At 33.3% G+C, this 18997-nt stretch overlaps 4 protein-coding genes and 1 long non-coding RNA gene across 5 annotated transcripts in view; 2 read left to right on the forward strand and 3 right to left on the reverse strand.

The window, feature by feature from the left end:
• The window catches only part of LOC116840619 (leucine-rich repeat and guanylate kinase domain-containing protein), an 11178-nt gene extending 6869 nt beyond the window's left edge, over positions 1-4309 (reverse strand). The window contains exons 1-6 of the mRNA XM_032807526.1: positions 3673-4309; positions 3474-3525; positions 3195-3397; positions 2934-3098; positions 1852-1932; positions 1426-1707 (exon numbers count right to left, since the gene is read on the reverse strand). Coding sequence (XP_032663417.1) covers positions 1426-1707; positions 1852-1932; positions 2934-3098; positions 3195-3397; positions 3474-3525; positions 3673-3738 — 849 coding nt within the window. The 5' untranslated portion in view covers positions 3739-4309. The remainder of the gene's footprint in view (positions 1-1425; positions 1708-1851; positions 1933-2933; positions 3099-3194; positions 3398-3473; positions 3526-3672) is intronic.
• Positions 4310-5317: 1008 nt separating this feature from the next.
• Positions 5318-9073, forward strand: LOC116840542 (exosome component 10). Its single transcript, XM_032807364.1, has 6 exons — positions 5318-5594; positions 5819-6064; positions 6150-7649; positions 7727-8265; positions 8634-8793; positions 8861-9073. The coding sequence occupies exons 1-6, from the start codon at positions 5469-5471 to the stop codon at positions 8912-8914; spliced, it is 2625 nt and encodes an 874-aa protein (XP_032663255.1). The 5' UTR covers positions 5318-5468; the 3' UTR covers positions 8915-9073.
• Positions 9074-9417: 344 nt separating this feature from the next.
• On the reverse strand, positions 9418-9850 carry LOC116840543. The gene is made up of 2 exons (XR_004377375.1): positions 9697-9850; positions 9418-9481 (listed from the first exon to the last, which is right to left on the reverse strand). It is a non-coding gene; the product is annotated as an uncharacterized LOC116840543 (long non-coding RNA).
• A 1789-nt stretch (positions 9851-11639) lies between these two features.
• Positions 11640-15171, forward strand: LOC116840479 (SUMO-activating enzyme subunit 2). The gene is made up of 8 exons (XM_032807252.1): positions 11640-12011; positions 12328-12482; positions 12569-12856; positions 12965-13032; positions 13186-13404; positions 13524-13781; positions 13879-14474; positions 14719-15171. Exons 1-8 carry the CDS (start codon positions 11868-11870, stop codon positions 14950-14952), a joined length of 1962 nt encoding a protein of 653 aa, XP_032663143.1. The 5' UTR covers positions 11640-11867; the 3' UTR covers positions 14953-15171.
• A 427-nt stretch (positions 15172-15598) lies between these two features.
• LOC116840482 (carbohydrate sulfotransferase 11-like) lies at positions 15599-18813 on the reverse strand. The gene is made up of 5 exons (XM_032807256.1): positions 17121-18813; positions 16792-16991; positions 16548-16667; positions 16216-16359; positions 15599-16103 (listed from the first exon to the last, which is right to left on the reverse strand). Exons 1-5 carry the CDS (start codon positions 17364-17366, stop codon positions 15719-15721), a joined length of 1095 nt encoding a protein of 364 aa, XP_032663147.1. The 5' UTR covers positions 17367-18813; the 3' UTR covers positions 15599-15718.
• Between the last annotated feature and the right edge of the window lie 184 nt (positions 18814-18997).

The following is an 18997-nucleotide window of genomic DNA, read 5'->3' on the forward strand; positions in this document are numbered from 1 at the left end:
ATTACTTTTGCCTACCCTTCATATTTCAAACGTTGCGAAATCAAATTCTGAATCGCGGGCCGCATCAACCCGCGTGGTATCGGAACATCCGAGGCCAAGCCAGGAGAACAAGCACCCCTGATTTTTCGCCAGATTCATCAATCGTTTCGCCAGGCTCCCGAGACCCAGGGTAAACTCGGTGAAAAGCAGAGTGACCCAAAAGCGGAGCCATCACTCTGTTGACCGTCCACGTAAGTCACTGATTTCACTACTTTCAAATTTCCCTATATAGTTATCTATCGTGGACGTAACAGCTGCATTCGAAAACGTCACTCGAGTATTTTTCCTTTCTTTTTATCTCACTCTTGTATCTCGCTCACTCCAACATAACGGGTACACTTGGGTGATGTTTCCGAACGCAGCCCATGTTGGTTTCATTTTTCTGGCCGTATGCGGAGTCCATGTATAGATGCGTCAGATTCCCTACCCGGGTGCACTCTGTTACTAGAAACACTATAGTATATGTTACATATACTATAGCACTTCTTGTATTAGAGTGCACCCGGGTAAGGAATCTGAACGCAGCCTATACTACGTCCATAACTAAGAAGTATTAGAAGGCAATAGGGATAAGCATTAGCTAATAGGAACAGGGAATAGAAATATTTGACCATTCCGAATTCCTATTCCTATTGCTCAATTCTTGACGGTATGCGAATGAGATACGCATGCGAAAATGTATAGTTCACGTTACGTATACTGTAGATTTTCGCATGCGTATCTTATTTGCAAATCGTCAAGAATCGGGCCCTTGGCATTCTGCAAGGACTTTATTGCTATCCCTCCTTCAATGACGCGCATGCGCGAAAAACGCGACTCGCATCAAAACACTGGTCTGTAGAAAGATTGAGTATCAAATTGGAAGACGAATTATTTCGTAGTAAATAAAATAAGTGTCTCGTAAAATAAGTTCTTTTAAACTTAAATCTGTTGTACGAACCATAGCCTCTAATTAATTCTGACGTGTTCGAAAATTGAAACGAAGCAAACCATCCCGAATATATATGTCTTAAGGTTATCTTACATATTTATGTAATTGTTACTTGATGTTTGCTGGAATGCTGCTATTGACATTTATTGGGTATATATATTTTGTAGTCTCCTCTCTCTTTGTTTTTATAAACACTTCCACTTACATTTACGTAAAACATATTCTTAATATAGAATAATTCTATATAAATATCTTAAGAAATTCTCAAAAATTCGAATCATTGTGCATGTATAACTTTCTGAATCATTTTTGTACGAATTCTTAAAGAATTACAATTCAGGAGAGGAGAAAATTTCAAGAATACTTAAAGAATTCATTGTACTATTTGAGGTTAGGTTAAGTTAGAAAACATGCGAAACCGACATGTACTAGGCACATTATGATCTTGACAATACCTTATTTCTCATTATGAATTTACCGAGAACGTAGAGACCATTCTCAGGTGATCTCGTCAAGAATGATGAGCCGATGCCTATCAGCCTGTCCGATAGAACGCCACAGCATTCTTTGTTGTCGAGCGATATCTCACTCGGTCTCACTTGCGTCACGGGCGAATTGCCGTCTTCCCACAGATTCAAGTCTAAAGCGTACCCTCCCCAATCGCTGTCGATTATCTGTCGCCTCAGCTCATGATCAACAGAGGTAGACTTGGAGCCGTACGGCTCGGAAAGACAGACCTAAGCGGATAGACAGAGTAATTATGATATATTGAGATAATTCATATAAAGAGACTTAGGGAAAGAGAGAGCAAGTTACACTTTTAACTGAAGTAGTTGACATGAAGGAGAGTTATTCACAAAAATATCTCAAATTTTTCACACGTGGTACATGTTTATTTGCCGGTGTGCCACTCCGCGCACTTTTTCACAAGTGATCGCCTTCAATAGATTGTCGATAGAATCCTTTCGTGCATTTGTCAATATATTTATAAAAGAAAACAATGAATATAGTTGATGTTGAAGTAGTTTTCGTTTTTTGTTCTTCAAATCTTAAATAATTGAATAATGATTTACATAACTTTTAATATGAATACAGTGTTGAATAATTTTTAATTTTATTATATATATTATATATTTTTTACATTATTATTAATAATTATGCATAAACCTGGTTGGTAATGACCAGTATTGGGAAAGATATGAATTTTATGATTATTATATTTATTAAATATTTATTATTAATAAATATATATAATTACAATTACTTATTTTATCTAGATCTTGTTTAGATAGATTATAAAATATAAACTTATATATTTTCATAAGATACAAATATTGATAAGAGAGATTATTAAGAGAGAGATAGATGAGATATAGACAAAATTTTATCTAACTAAAATCCTTATCTTTTGTAATATGTTCTTTTCTATATTTTATTTTTAAGATATTTGATATGTAGTTAACCTTTTCAGTAATAATTTAAAATGGTTACACTATTCTTACGAAAACAATTTTATTTTGTAATTAAATACACATATATACACACTTCTTTTCATTACTATTTTCCTTAAAAAATTTTGGAAAATAGTGTACAATATATATCTAATTTGTATATTCACTGAGTTACAAAATACAATAATTAAGTAAATTAAAAGAAATAATTATTATGAAACTTAATATTTTATCATGAAACTTTGCCAGACATACCATTTAAGGTGTTAAAATGGAACATGATGGGTGTGTGTGTGTGTGTATATATATATATATATATATATAACTTAAATATTATATAATATATATACACAACATATATTAATATATATAGTAATATATAAATATATAAAAAAATATATATTTACATACATTATTACTTAACACAATTAATACTTAATACAATATTATAAGATATAATCTGATAAGCTTGAAACTAATTAACAATGATATATTTGGGTCAGAACTATTTATGCATCAAATGCTAATTTCTTTAAATCATCAGTAGAGAAACGATAACGATGCCACTTCTCTTCTACAGTAAGATCACAGGCTCCTCTTTTTTTGTAAAACTCCTGAGCTGGGTTCCAATTCAGCACAATAAAATCCAATTGGCGACAATTACTCTCAACAGCTGCCTGCAAAGATATTACAATTATATCTAGATATAACACACAACACATACATCTTTACAAAATCAAGCACATAATTATGATTTCATTTTTAACACTTACTTTTGCGACGGATTTCAAGAGTTTATCACCAACATATTTCCCTCGAAATTCTGGTGTCACATAGATATCCTCTAGACACATAGCTTTTCCTACCCATGTGGAGTAAATATAATAAAAAAGCGCATAACCAATGACCTTCTCACCAGAGGTTGCCACGTTGCAAAAAAATAATGGCTGCCCATCAAAACCATCTTTTTCTAAGGCTAAATAAATTTTTTTATCTTGTAATACTCTCATTGAATATGTTTTACAGCATAGTAATCAAAAACACACACTTACTTTTATAGTTGATTTCCATCTGTTCAGGCATCTTTTCATATTCTGACAATTCCTATAAAATAACGTGAGAAATATAATAAAAAAAGAAATAATGTTATACAATAAGTGATCGTAAAAGAATAACAATGGATAAGAATACATTTGTATGTAGAACATACACGTTTACATTATTTAAAATATTCATACGTTATAAATTTACCTGTATCAGATCTCTAATAGCTTTACAATCTTCTCGCCTAGCCTTCCTTATCGTTATTTCCGCCATAATTTATTGCGAAAGCGATATATTTTACTTTCGCAGTGTGTCAGCAAATTTCTTTTCCGAACCAGTAGTGCAATTCTGTAATGGGCCTTCTACAATAAACTATTAGTGATTGGTCAACTTATTTGTAATAGTGTCGTTATCGTTGTTACGCAACTTTTCTATCATATACCTGCGTAAAGACAATATAACTGTAATAACACTGTCGTTAAGAGTTACAGAATCGTATCACAGCACTTTATGCCGGTATAAGATTTTGAATTAGAGACTGATGTTCATATCAGACTATGGATTAAATACTGATAGCGTATTCGACTGAACTTGGTTTAATCGAACCGGAGTCGATTAATGACGTCACAAAATTCTAGCCAATCAAAATTTATACGAAAATGTTCGACGGATGAACTTGAGTTTAATAACCCAAGATGAATTAACTCAGGTCCAATCAAATACGTTATGGTGATTGAAGGTTGGGACTTAATTAATTAGAATAAGGACTCAGACACAACAAAATACTTAAGCAGCGAAACATAAGCAGTAAATAAATTGACCAATTATAATCGATGATTCTCCTTATGGTCCAAGAATCTGTTGTAATTTATCAATTTGCTTTCTGCTTAAGTTTTTCTATATCTATTTATTCTAGTTATTCTATTATTTTTCTATATTTCTAAGTTCTAAACTCAAAGTTTGTTGATATTTATTAAATCTAATCTTCAATCCTCAATCTCCAAACCGTAGTGTGATACGAGCTTTAAACGACGGGTGCATTCGCTGCCTGGTTTACATCGTGCACTTGATACGTATACTAAATAGTAACTTTCTATTAGATAATCTTAATATCGACAATGCATATTGTCACGTCCGACCGACCAAGCTGCCAGTGATAATTTTTTTTGTCCAAATAATCCTTTACCTGAGACACTCCAGGGCAGCGATCACGTAACTTCGAGCGGAACTTTTCACTTTTCGCTCTATCGATTTCACATGAACTTTTTCATTGTTCACGTAATCAAGTAACTCTATGCGTGAAAAGCACAAATCACTAAACATGGTTCCTATATGATTTCAATCGGCTAATCCTATATGATATCAAATGATATCAGCCAAATCAGCTATATCCATCGGCTGTAGAACATATTAACCTTAAAAACATCGCTATAACCTTAGGATTGTTATGTTTCATGTATCTCATTACTGGCAGTGAATTTCGGAACGTAGTCCAAGTGCATGATATAAACCAGGCCAATCCAATCCAAATCCGTACATGTTTATGCCAATCAATCGCAGAATAGCTGAGTAGCTGGTCACATGACCAAGTTGGCGATAGGTGGGACCCGATTGACTACGATATGATTGGACACAGATTGTAATGATTGGTTCGACCTAGTAATTCACTAGATAATTCTTTTCATCGGTTGGTTATGTCCAATCGTACCGTGGTCAATCGGGACGCTCCCGTTGGCGATTCTCTGTACTAGAGGTTCTCTACTCGAGATTTGTTCGAGTCCCATGTCCCAACATGCTTCTACTCACTCCAACGCACTCTGATTGGTCCGCGTGGTGACGTGAACCAATCAGAGTGCGTTGGGACAAATAGAAGCACGTTGGGGCATGCGACGCAACAAACCTCTAACCCAACCTGTATTAGATCCCCGATAGTTTAGGGAAGTTTCAATACCCAGAGGAAGAATACGTTCCACGCGAATTCTACGTTTTAGATAAAAAGAAAAATGGAATCTATCGAAAGTAACGACGACGAAGCAAATATTTCACAAGAGGACGATATCAAACAAACAGAGAATGACGCACCAGTGCGTCTTATACCCGGATTTGATACATTCACCGAATACCTTCAAGTATATTCACTTACATGTTAATATTTATAAGTTAACCGTATAATTAATGTCTATAAATTACTTTAAACTATTTAAAATGTTATTTACACACACACACACACATATATATATATATATTTGTCTTATATAATATTTTCAAATTATTAAGAAATTGATTAAGAAAATGTGCTTAATATGATTTTCCATTAATTCATGCATATGATTACATCAACAAAGCGTTTTAGGAAGCCCATGATACATTAAAAGCTGGAATTAAGGCAGCCAACAACCTGCCTGCTGGAGAAAACTACAACTATTATTCATTCTTTCAAAGTTTCAATGATGCCAAAAACATAGATACAAAAATGATATTGGCCACAATACAGACCATAATGAAGATAGCAGGTGGTACTCACAACATTGAATACCGAGATATCGAAGAGAGGTTTGACTTGTTAGTAGAAACAAATGACTTGTTACTTGATCAAGCGGTAAGTGATCCAATTTTATTTATCTAGATAATAAAATGATTTTCCTGTATGTTTCTCAATAAACTTCAATTATCATATGTTGCAGAATGTATGGATGGATGAGGAAAGTGGTATTCTGCAGAATCCAGAAGTGCAGTTAGTAGTGTCACAAATACAAAAACCAACTGTGAATGGCAGTTGGAACATAAAGCAACCCTCCAGTGCCTCAAATAATTCTCAAAGCATACGTCTGCTGGGTGGGAAGAATGTGTCAAAGCCGCAGGTGATGTTCAAGGACAAGATCGACAATAGTTTTAAACCCTGGATGCCGCGGATTAAGGAAAAACCAAACTCTCTGAAACCACTTGCTCTCTATGTAGAAGAAGGAGAGAACGGTGAACACTTCAGTCATCCCTATGGGTTTGAACTGAATAAATTCGAAACGCCAGAGTGTCAGTTGAAGAAAACCACGCCAGTGAAGTATAAGTCGCTAGATGACACGCAGCTTATATTTATCAGCACACTATCTGATTTGAGGATCATTTTGGAAGACTTGAGGAATTACGACGAGATAGCCGTCGACTTGGAGCATCACTCTTACAGATCGTTCCAGGGTATAACTTGCTTGATGCAGATATCGACAGTCGATACAGACTACTTGATCGACACTTTAGCTCTGCGGTCAGAATTGCATGTACTCAACGAGATCTTCACAAAACCTACGATCCTCAAGATCTTCCACGGCGCCGACTCCGACATCCAGTGGCTTCAAAGGGATTTGTCATTGTATGTAGTGAACATGTTCGACACTCATCAGGCGGCGAAGCAGCTGCAGTTTCCTTACCTCAGTTTAGCCTTCCTGCTGAAGAAGTATTGTGGTATAGATCCCAACAAGCATTTTCAGCTGGCCGACTGGCGTATACGACCGTTGCCGGAAGAACTGATGAAGTACGCGAGAGAGGACACGCACTATCTGCTTTATATAAAGAACGTGTTGAGAAACGAGCTGATCGACTCGGCTAACGGACAAAACAACATCCTGAGAGCCGTGTATGACATGTCCACGGATATCTGCAAGCGAACGTACGTGAAACCAATCTGGACCGAAGAGAGTTGCATGAACATGTACAGAAAGAGCCAGAAGATGTTCAACAACAAGCAACTGTTTGCGTTCAAAGAGTTGCACAGGTGGCGGGATGTCAATGCAAGAGAGGAGGACGAAAGTATCAACTACGTGCTACCAAATCATATGCTCCTCAACATTGCGGAGACGCTGCCGCGCGAGATGCAAGGTATCTTGGCATGTTGCAATCCGATACCACCGCTCGTGCGGAAGAACCTACTGTCGTTGCACAAGATAATGCTGAAAGCCCGAGAGCAGCCGCTCGTGAAGACTATTCCAGAGGAAGACTTCCGGCAAAGACTGACGCAACGAACTCACATAGTCAACTCTGATGTATGGATACACTCGTCGCACGACGTACCGAAAGGCACGGAAGCGAGGGCGGACTTGCCGTGCCTTCTGGATAAGATCGACAAGGCGTGGCCTATGTCGAACGCGAATGTCGCGATGAAGCATATTGTGACGGTTTTCGACTCATCTGAGGTATGATTGTACTATAAATTGCCGATGGAATAATCTGTTGATGTAATCTTGTTCAATGCCCAAAGTTTTCATTTCAGGATGAAGAGGTGGAGATCGTGAAGAAACTCAAATTCGTAAGCCCCTTCCAGAGGTATAAATGCGTAATACCGATGATAGTTGAGATAGAAGCGCGGGAACGAGAGAAACAGCAGAAGGAAGAAGAGGAGAAGCGTCTAATTGAAACAATTACGGATCTAAACGTAAAGCAAGTCGAGATTGATGAAAGTAAGGCCAGGGTACATGAACATTTCAAGCAGATGTCTCAGTTGTCAAGTCAAGCAATTGAGAGTATACCTAAGAAAAATAAAAAGAAGAAGAGGAAGAAAAACTCTGAGGTTATCTTGGGTCAAATGCATGGTAAAAAAAGAAAGAAGGAATCCAACATCACGAAAGAGAGTGCAAACCAGAAAAGAAGCGACAATAATTTTAGTACACCTACGCCGTCTCTCAACACTAGAATCGTGCACATGCCTAAGAAAGTGAGGCAAGAAATGCAAAGTGCAATTGAAGAACAGATAGTACAGAAAACTTTTGCGGAAGTTCAGAGTCACAATAATACCAAGGTGATACCAATAAGGTAAGAGCTGTATGACTTGTGTTTGTTTCTACCAGTGTTGATCAAATCTTAACCTGAGTTTAAACTTTATTCAAAAATTTAAACTTAGATTAAGGTTTGATCGACATTGATAAAAACAGTCATTAGAAAAATAACGACCTAGATAGCATAGAGAATTCAAAAAGAATTTATTCATATGTCACCAATTCTGACTTCATTTTTGGGTGCAAAAAGAATTCTTTTCACTGAAGTGAATTCTCTTTGCATCTGAAAATGAACTTAGAATATTACTTTAGAATTAGTGACATACAACTGAATTCTTTTTGAATTCTCTGTGCTATCTGGGGTTGCACATAATAGAGCTAACTATAGTACTATTTGTATAACAGGTCCAAAAAAAAGAAAGAAAAGAAAGCAAATGCGGCGCTATTAAAAGAACAAGGTATGCTACCATCAGAGAAATTCAATTATAAGGCAGTAGACTTTAGCAGCTTTCAAGGTGGTAGTACGCAGGATAACGTTACACAGACACAGTTTCAGCAGCCAAAGGTAAATCAAATTTTGTCAATGTTAATATATAAAGTAGAATTCACTCACAAATTCCTGATTGTTTCAGCAAAAGAAGCAAAGACATCGAGATCGGAAGAAGCAATTTAAGTTGAACATATGATTTGTAATACAATAATTTAGCCCTGTTGTCATCTCCATAAAGAATTTATTATATTTTAGCTGATTTATTACCAATTGAAATGAGTCATTGACAAGAGAGTTGATTGTTATTTTTTTTTAAATTTCTTATAGAAACAGAGTTAATAAATATTTATAACTAGACGTGAGATTAAATATTCTCTAAATAGAGTATTTTTTGCTTCGATATTCAAAGTTTTTATTCAATATTTCACTTTGTAATATGCATACCAACAACAGTAAATATATATTCATTATGTTAATTCTGTTGCACATACAAATATAAAAACCACTGGTTTGAATATACGATCTGTTTATTGTGAAATATTGATTACATTTTATATCATCATATTAAGTAGTTAATTAATTAATTATGAGCTAATTACACTAATTTTAGGCTGCAGAAATGTCAAAAGCAGCAAATATTTATCAACTCTGTTCTGAAAGATAAACTTTGTAATTTTACTCTGTATTTAGTTTTTTTTTCATAATACTCGCATTCTGTCATCCTTTCTTCGTAATGTACAGACTGTAGATCTGTAAAAATTATCTGTAAATATAGTTATTATATGCATTTATATAGTGATTATTAATTATAGTTATATAAATATCATTAAAAATTTATATATTGACCATGTTTATACATCTATGTAAAAATATAATTTATTTATAAATTCAAGCTTAAAAGATAATAAAGTAAATATAAATTTATATAAAGTAAAAATGAACATAATAATGAGACTATTCATAAAGCTTTTTATATACCTCTGTTGAAATAGAAACTTCAAGTTGTAAAATGCTTTTTAAACTATCTCGATATCAATTTTTACCAAAGTTATAATTTATTGCACTTAGAGTATATATTTTTTTAGAGATTAGTTAAAAAATGTCTTATAATCCATTGGCTACGTTCCGAAATGCACTGCTAGTACTGAAAATCTATAGTTCATGTTACGTATATTATAGAATTTCAGTACTGGCAGTGAATTTCGGAACGTAGCCATTGTTGAGTTATATATCTTCCATACAATATATAAAAACTTCGATTCCTTATTAAAGAAAGTAATGGCTCGTAGCGGAGACTTTGGAAGTAACTTATAAAGGTTGCTTTCCAATAAGAGACACAAGTCGACACAAGTATCATCTTATCTTTGGATAGTTGCACTGTGTCACACAGAACCAGTATATTGGTTGCATATTATCTTACAAGATATTTTAGATAATATGTGACCAATAAACTGGTTTTATGTACGTGTGTGTCAAGATGTATTAAGCAATTGGAAAGCACCTTTTGTTACTCACTAAATATGGAACAAAGATAGATACGGGCTTAAAGCCCGTATCAGACTATAGATTAGGATTGAGATTGAATTAAAATTGAGCCAATCAGAGCAAAATTCATTAGGCTCAAGTTTGGTGAACTTTCCTTTGATTGACCAATTTTCAATTCAATCTCAATCTTAATCCATAGTCTGATATATCATACGGGCTTAACACATCTTGACACATATGTACACAAAACCAGTTTATTGGTCGCATATTATCTAAAATATCTTGTAAGATATAATACAACCAATAAACTGGTTTTGTATAATACACAAAACGTAACTGGAAAGCACCCAGAATGATGTTGTGTCGATTTGTGTCTCTTGTTGGAAAGCAACCAAAAATAACAAGTCGAAGGGTGCAATCCACTAGACGCTACAAACGCTTTGAAGTGCTTAAAAAGAAGCTATGACAACATTTGTAGCGACTAGTGGATCGTGCTTTTTAAGCACTTCAAAGCATTTGTAGCGTCTAGTGATCACGTCTTAAAGCGCTTCAAAGCGTTTGTAGCATCTAGTGGATTGAAACTGTTATTTCTGTAAATTAGTTCCAGTCTCCGTAAAGCCCCTGTCACACTACGGATTGGAAATTGAGAATTGCGGATTGAAGACTAGATTTCGACGAATCAATGCACTTTGGTCTTGACCTACTTGGTTCCAATTGGTCAAATTTCAATCTTTAATCCGCAATCCTCTAAATCTTTAATCCGTAGTGTGACACGGGCTTTAAAGGCCAAATCACACTAGCGATTGGTGATTGACGATTGACAATTAAAGATTAGATTTTAACGAATCAACAAGCTTCAGTCTTGGCTTGCTTTGTTCCAATTAGTCAAGTTCCAATCTTCAATCATTAATCATTTATCGCCAATCGTTAGTGTGATTTGGCTTTAAACCCGTGTCAGACTACTGATTAAGATTAAGAATGAATTGAAAATTGGCCAATCAGAGCAAAGTTCACCAAACTTGAGTTTAGTGAATTTTGCTCTGATTGGTTAAATTTTAATTCAATCTCAATCCTACTCTATAGTCTGATACGGACTTCAGTATCACTTTGTAATATGCATACCAGCAAGAGTAAATATATATTCATTATGTTAATTCTTGAATAATATTTTTTATCACCACTTTCTTTAACGTGGAATCGAAGTAGCTTTAAACAGTATATTAACCATATATTTACAAAAGTCTCCGCTACGAGCTGCCACTTTCTTTACGAAATAATCGAGGTAGTGATGGCTATAAACAGCATCAGTTAATAATTTTTCTGTATTGTATTTAAACAAACAATTCAGCAACAGCATAAGACGTTTTTAATCTTATCCTGAAAAATATATGGATAACGTGTAACAAAAATAGAATAAAGCCAGCAACACACGGTGCTTGTTTTCGTGCTAGAGTACTTATTGCATGAAAATATTCTGTTTTGATTAGTGCGTTTCCATCTATCTTCAGAAATACACCAATCAGAACAGAGTATTTCCATCCAGCAAGCAATCTAGCACGAAACAAGCGTCGTGTACTGCTGGCTTCAATGTAGAAGGCCTATAATAGTGAATTCCTCGAACGCACTCCAATTTACACGAGAAAAAGAATAATTCATTCGGTAAAATGGCGACTACCGTTAACGGAGTGTTTCACAAAGAATTGCGTGATGCAATTTTACGTAGTAAAGTGCTTATTGTGGGAGCCGGCGGCATTGGCTGCGAGATCCTGAAAAATCTCGTTATGTCTGGGTTCGCCGATATCGAAATCGTAAGTCTAAAATTTTTATAACAGCTAACATAATAACATCTAACCTTACTTTACAATTTGTACCTGTTAAAATATCTTAGCTTTTGGCGGGTATTTCATAAATAATAAATATATTTAATTTAATGCTATAAATAATGAGATTAATGTAAAAATTCATATATTTATACATATTAGATGATGTTATTCACGAACTTATTGTTTAGATTCAGCTTCCTTCTATATGGTTGACTTGTAAACAAATTTATATTTTCCAACTGTTGCTTATTCTTTCGTTTTTAATATTTTTTTCCTATTAAATTTGATTTCTTTGTTTTAGATTGACTTAGATACGATCGATGTAAGCAACTTGAATAGACAATTCCTTTTCCAAAAAAAACATGTGGGAAAGTCGAAAGCTAGTGTAGCTTGTGAAACAGCACTAACATTCAATCCAGATACAAAAGTAATCCACTATCATGACAGTATTATGTCGTAAGTTTATTTTTATCTTTATTATAAGTCAATTTGAGGAAATAACACATTTATTTGATATTCTAAATCTTATTAAATGTTTGCAGATCAGACTTTGGCTTATCCTTTTTTAAGAAATTCACAGTGGTTTTAAACGCTCTTGATAACAGAGCAGCTAGGAACCATGTGAACCGTATGTGCTTAGCAGCAGATATACCATTAATTGAATCTGGTACTGCAGGTTATGAGGGCCAGGTTGAGCTTATCAAGAAAGGTTTGAGTCAGTGTTACGAATGCACACCTAAGGCTGCACAAAAAACTTATCCTGGTTGTACTATCCGCAATACACCCAGTGAACCTATTCACTGCATAGTGTGGGCTAAGCATCTTTTCAAGTAAGCATTGCTAACTAAAATAAGAAGAAAAGTTAATTTGATTTTATATAAAAATATTTTTGAGTAATTTCTTATATAAGTAATATTATATATGTATATATATTGCAGTCAATTATTTGGAGAAGAAGATCCTGATGAAGATGTTTCTCCAGACACAGCAGATCCTGAAGCAGCTGGTAATATAAATATTTTCAATTCTAATATCATTTTTTAATTGATATGTTGCTTGATATTTTCACTGTATTTCAATATATATTTGTATCTTTATCATTATTATTAATTTCTAAGACATGTCCAATAAAATGATAGAAATATCTTGATAATTACAGATGCAGCAGGTGAGATGGCTTTACAAGCAGAATCAAATGACAAAGGCAACATAGATAGAGTTTCTACACGAGTTTGGGCTCAGTCTTGCAATTACGATCCAGAGAAACTATTTACAAAATTGTTTCATGATGATATCAAATATTTATTAAGCATGGATAATTTGTGGAAAAAGCGTAGACCACCAACGCCATTGGATTGGAAGGAATTGCCAGATGGAGGTTTGTCACTTTTTCACATGTTTACAACACATTCTTATTTTTTATATTCCTAAAAATTTTTGGAGTTTTAAACTTTTAATTTTCTCATTAACTTATTGATAATGTTTTCTGTTTTAAAGTTGCTGGTTGCAGTAAAGATATTACCCAGCCAGGTTTAAAGGATCAACAACGTTGGAGTATTTCTAGGTGTGGTGCAGTTTTTGCAGAATCTGTGAAAAGTTTGAATAAATCGTTAACAGCGTCACAAGAAAATTCGCCGGGTAATCATCTGATTTGGGATAAAGATGATCAGCATGCCATGGATTTCGTCGCAGCATGTGCCAATATTCGTGCGCACATTTTCGGAATTGCTCAGAAAACCAGATTCGATATCAAATGTTAGTAACAATAGGTTTACTTGTTTAATCACTTTTGATTTTTTCCAACAAAATCCAACTTTAACCTTCACTTTTCTTTTTTATCATTTTTTTTTAGCGATGGCAGGAAACATCATACCAGCGATTGCTACTACTAATGCTATCATTGCGGGCCTAGTGGTTCTTCATGCTTTTCGAGTTTTGGAAGACAATCTGCGAGCCTGCAGATCTGTCTACCTACGTTTGAAAATGAACCATCGCAATCAGCTGCTAGTGCCAGAAAAAGCGGTAAATCCGCCCAATCCTCGATGCTATGTTTGTGCGCCTACTCCGCAGGCTGTGTTAGCGGTCGATACTTCCACTATGACTATTAAAGAATTGGAAGAATTGGTATTGAAAAGTCGACTCAATATGATCGCCCCTGACGTCATGATCGACGGTACTGGTGCTGTCGTTATCAGCAGTGAAGAAGGCGAGACTGAAGGAAACAACGACAAGAGATTAGAGGAGTTGGGCATTAAGGATGGGACGATACTCAAAGTTGACGATTTCCAGCAGAATTACTTCCTTACTGTTTTTGTGGTTTATAGAGAGAAACCTGGCCCAAAAGACGATAGTCCACAATTTTTAATACTGTCTGATAAGGATGCGCTTGAACCGAAACCTCAAGAAAAAACCGAAGAAATAGAAATTGAGAAACCTTCGAATGGTCAGGTAAGAGACGCTATTTTGCAGGATATTCTTGTTATTTTATCTAGATATATTTAGATAGATCAAATATATGTTCGTTTATAGATTTATATATATATATATATATATATATATATATATATATATATATATAAATTATCTAAAATAAATGAAGGGATTTTCCCATAGAAGATTGTCAATCATAGTATTTTTACTAATTGATAAGATATTAATCGATGAGATATTAATCAAGAAAACTTTTCTGTAGGCGATCGAAGTGTTGGACACGAAAAAACGCAAAAATGATGCAACGGAAGATGGAGTAGTGGCCAAGAAACGCAAGATAGAAATTAATGATGTAGATGATATTGACGACATTTGCATTATCGAGAACAATGATGTACATCATGATGCTACATCCGAACTGAAAAATTCGAAGAAAATGAAGTCTTCCGAAGATCTGGATTGTTTGATAGTATATGATGATAAGAATAGTGATTGATTTTGAGAATAAAAAATAAATATATCTTTACTAATAAAAAAACGATAAATTCGAGGAAAAACTTAAGATATAGACCTAAAACTTAAAAGAATACAATATAAAAGTTGATAGATATTTAGGTCAGAAAAGAAAGGTAAAAAGAAAAAAAATCAAAAGAGACAAAATGAAGATATCCTATACTTAATTTATGTAAATAGGTATAGGACAAAGAAAAAGAAATATTCTGCACAAATTTGAAAACAGTTATTGATTGAAGATAAAGAATAAAAAGATATAAAAATTCAGAATAAAAGCAAGAAATAAAAAAAAGACGCGATTTTTAAGTTCAAAACAAGGAAAAATAAAGATGAAATTGGTTTAAACTTTTTATTCAAGATGATGAATGAAGATATAAGTTGTGAAACTGCAGATATTTCAAGAGTGAATTTTCGTTCCTTTTTGTTAAGAAAATGTGTCTGATATAATAATTTTACATAAATATATATATATATATATATTACACACACACACATATATATATATATCTCATATACACACACACACATAATATCGTGAGTATTATTATTCTATTATACTGACTATATGATAAATCAAGTGATCGATTTTTTACATTAAAAGTATTAATTAAGATAGCTATGTAATCATTATAATCCATAATTTCCATTAAAAACAAGATTTCATCATGTGTCCTTACATAAAGGAATTTTCTTCCATCGAAAGAGTTTTGGAATTAAATATTATCAAACACTTTGTTACCTCGTTTGAACTAATTTTTTCTCTTAGCGCATCGCAAATATTTGTCTGGTTTGTAATTAAACATATCGAAATCTACTTTGTATCTCTTATACAACCGTATGACCATGTCGGTAGTCAGATTGCGAAAATATTTGCACGACGTGTTAAAGTCGGTGAGTCCATTACGAGTGCGTTGCAACGTGGACAAATAGATTTTATTTCTGTCCAATTTCAGCTTTGACAGAATGTAATTGATCTGCCCCAAGGTGTAATTGTCTAGCTTCAGGATGAAATTATAATTCACATCACAAATCGCGCAATGAGTGTAATATCGATCCCAGTGAACATCATCATGTTCTGGCGGTTGCCTCAGCAACCATTCCAAGAATTCGCGAAAACTGGGGATCACCTTCAGTCTGTAGAGGTATTGGTGAGAACAATATTACGTATCTAATAGTTAAATTTTCTCTTATGTATAATTATATTAGATCGGAGATATGCTAGAATATTTTCGGATTTTCTGTATACCTTTTGTCCGGCAGGAATATCTTCTCTAAAATGTTTCCATTGGACGATTTGAAACGAAATAATTTTGGCCTTGAAAGATAAAGAATCGAGTGAGCGTGGAGCCAGGATTGCGCAGTATATTTACTGTTGTCCTCGATACGATCTCTGTGAGTAAATTTGCGTCATTGTTTTGCGCTAGTTTTAACACTGGACAGTGACCAATATCATATTGCATAGCTTGAAAGCATTGATAGAATCTGTATTTGTTCTCTTCTCCAAGCTGCAAAATGACTTTGGTTACTCTGCATTTAACGCGTTGATTAGAATTTTTACAAAACGATCAAACTAATTACCTATATGATGAGACTAGTCGTTGAAAGGGATGTCGAACAATGAGCAATTTGAAGACAGCGCTATCGTTAATATAATGCTGCAGATTTTCTAGAGTTTTTGGCGACAAAAAATCCACTTCTCTGCAAATTATACACATTTTTTTTTTTCTTATTTTATATATTTTCTCTTATACGTTTTATGTACACACACATGTGTATGAATGTACGCGCATACACATATATACATAAACCAACTATTAATTACTTGTAAAAATTGTGGCTGACTTGGCGATTGCTCATGTCGGAAAATAATTTGGTAAAACTAGTAGATGCAACTTTACGAATCCAACAATATAACGACTTATGTTTAGCGTTATATAAAAAATGTCTTTTAATGAAAGGTATTCTCTTCAGATTGTACTTCGTACATGTGTTCGACATCTGTCGAAGTAGAGCCGCATTCTCCTATTAATGAAAATATAGTTGCTCTTGTAATATCGGTTGTTTTAGATATTCAATTTTATATTTTGTTTTTTCCACTTGATAATCTCTTATAGCTATAAATATGCATCTTTGTGGAAGTTTTAAATATACCTGATAATCGATGGTTTCACCTTTCAATTCGTCCATTCGTAACATTTCGACTTCTAACTCAACATCCTTTTTGTTTATCTTGTTTGCAGATGAAAAATCTAACGTTATCGGTTGGTAATTCGTCGTTATCACGTTCGTCATTTCCTTTGAGTCGAAATTTTTTCTCATTTTAATAAAAACAACACACGCGATGAGGTAAAATGCAACGCACATAGCGCCTTTAAGTAATTGCACTTTAACAAACATAATTAGTATAATTAAGTAATAATTGTTGTTGCACCATATATACAAAACTCTAACCAAAAGCTCTAATCAGAAATCGAATATTACAAATACATATTTTATTCGAGAAATTAATTCGAGCCTGTGAGAATTTAAGAGTAATTATTTCAAGTGTGAGTATCGGCGAAGAGTTCTTGATTTCCTATGTATCTTGATTTGACAATATTCATTTACACAGCGTGTTCACTAAGATATTCTTCTTAATTCTTCCACAATTATATCCTTAACATGTCAAAGCAATGCTATAACATGTTGAAATCCTTCCGTATCTCTGCCGTTTGTCAGGACAAGCGTATCCGTCTCTCCTAGTTCGTGTGGGTAGCACGAACGATAACTTTTATCTTCCTGCGATTATCGGATTCACTAAAGATTTGTCATTTTGAAATCGTTTCTGAATATAAAAAGATTTACTATAATTTTAAGATATATTTTAGAATCACGAGTTATTTTTTGTTAATTTTTATAAGTTTTTCCCCAAATTATTTCAAAATATTAAGAGAAATGTGGATACATTAATAAACTTGAAATACACGTTAAAAAGTACAGATATATGAAATATCATTGAATTAGAAAACAAAAAGATATTGTTCTTATTGCTTAAGCCTCCTAGCTACTTGCCGCGAAACTTTTGATTGATGACGTCAGAGAACGAATATATATTCAAATTTTCTACAAAGAAATAAAGAAACATCCAAAAAATGACACTTGCAATCGATTAAACATACTTCTAAAATACTCCAAACACTTTCTTTTTGACCTAACAATCAATAAATAACCGTAAAATTAACGTGAAATGCAACCTTTCTTTTTGATGTACATCTTATTATTTTGTTGTATCGAATTATTAATTCTAAATTTGTAGATTAAATCCTCAATTCAATTTCATGAAAATAAATTACAAGGTAATATGCAAAACGTTCAGGAAGAATTGTAGAAAAGGGAGATATTTATATCGGTAATGAATCGATATTTTTTTTTTTCTCATTGAAATTTCGATATTGCATTTCATTTGATGCTGTAAAATGATGGAAATTTACATACAAAACTTCAATACTCAGTGGTACAAAACTTACTTAATATAGTTTACGTTACTTTACAACAAAGAGAATGCGATTGAATGCGATTTGAAATCGCGATTTAGTAATTAAATAACTACTAAATTCTACTGAATAATGGATATAATTGCCCTCATAATAGATACATCATTGAATTCGTCGATTCCCAGCACTTTACACAGTTGAAAATTTATCTATTTTTAAGAACTTTTTTTTCCTATTTTGTTTTTTATTGAAATTCTTAATTTTTAATTAATTCATATTATATGAATTAATTTAAGAACTTTTTTTTCCTATTTTGTTTTTTATTGAAATTCTTAATTTTTAATTAATTCATATTATATGAATTAACTTACAGTTTGTATTTATTTATTTATTTGAATTAATTAATTCAAATAAATAGTAAGCTGCTCAATTAAATTAAATATTCGCAGGAACAAAATAATTTAACTTACTTATATTTTTTCTATGATATAATATTTTAACTAAATTTTTTCTATAATATAATATTTTAACTAAATATATATATATATATGTATA

Source organism: Odontomachus brunneus, unplaced genomic scaffold (assembly GCF_010583005.1).
Source record: "Odontomachus brunneus isolate Ranch 3 - 2012 unplaced genomic scaffold, Obru_v1 Obru_scaffold_010, whole genome shotgun sequence".
NCBI lineage: Eukaryota > Metazoa > Arthropoda > Insecta > Hymenoptera > Formicidae > Odontomachus > Odontomachus brunneus.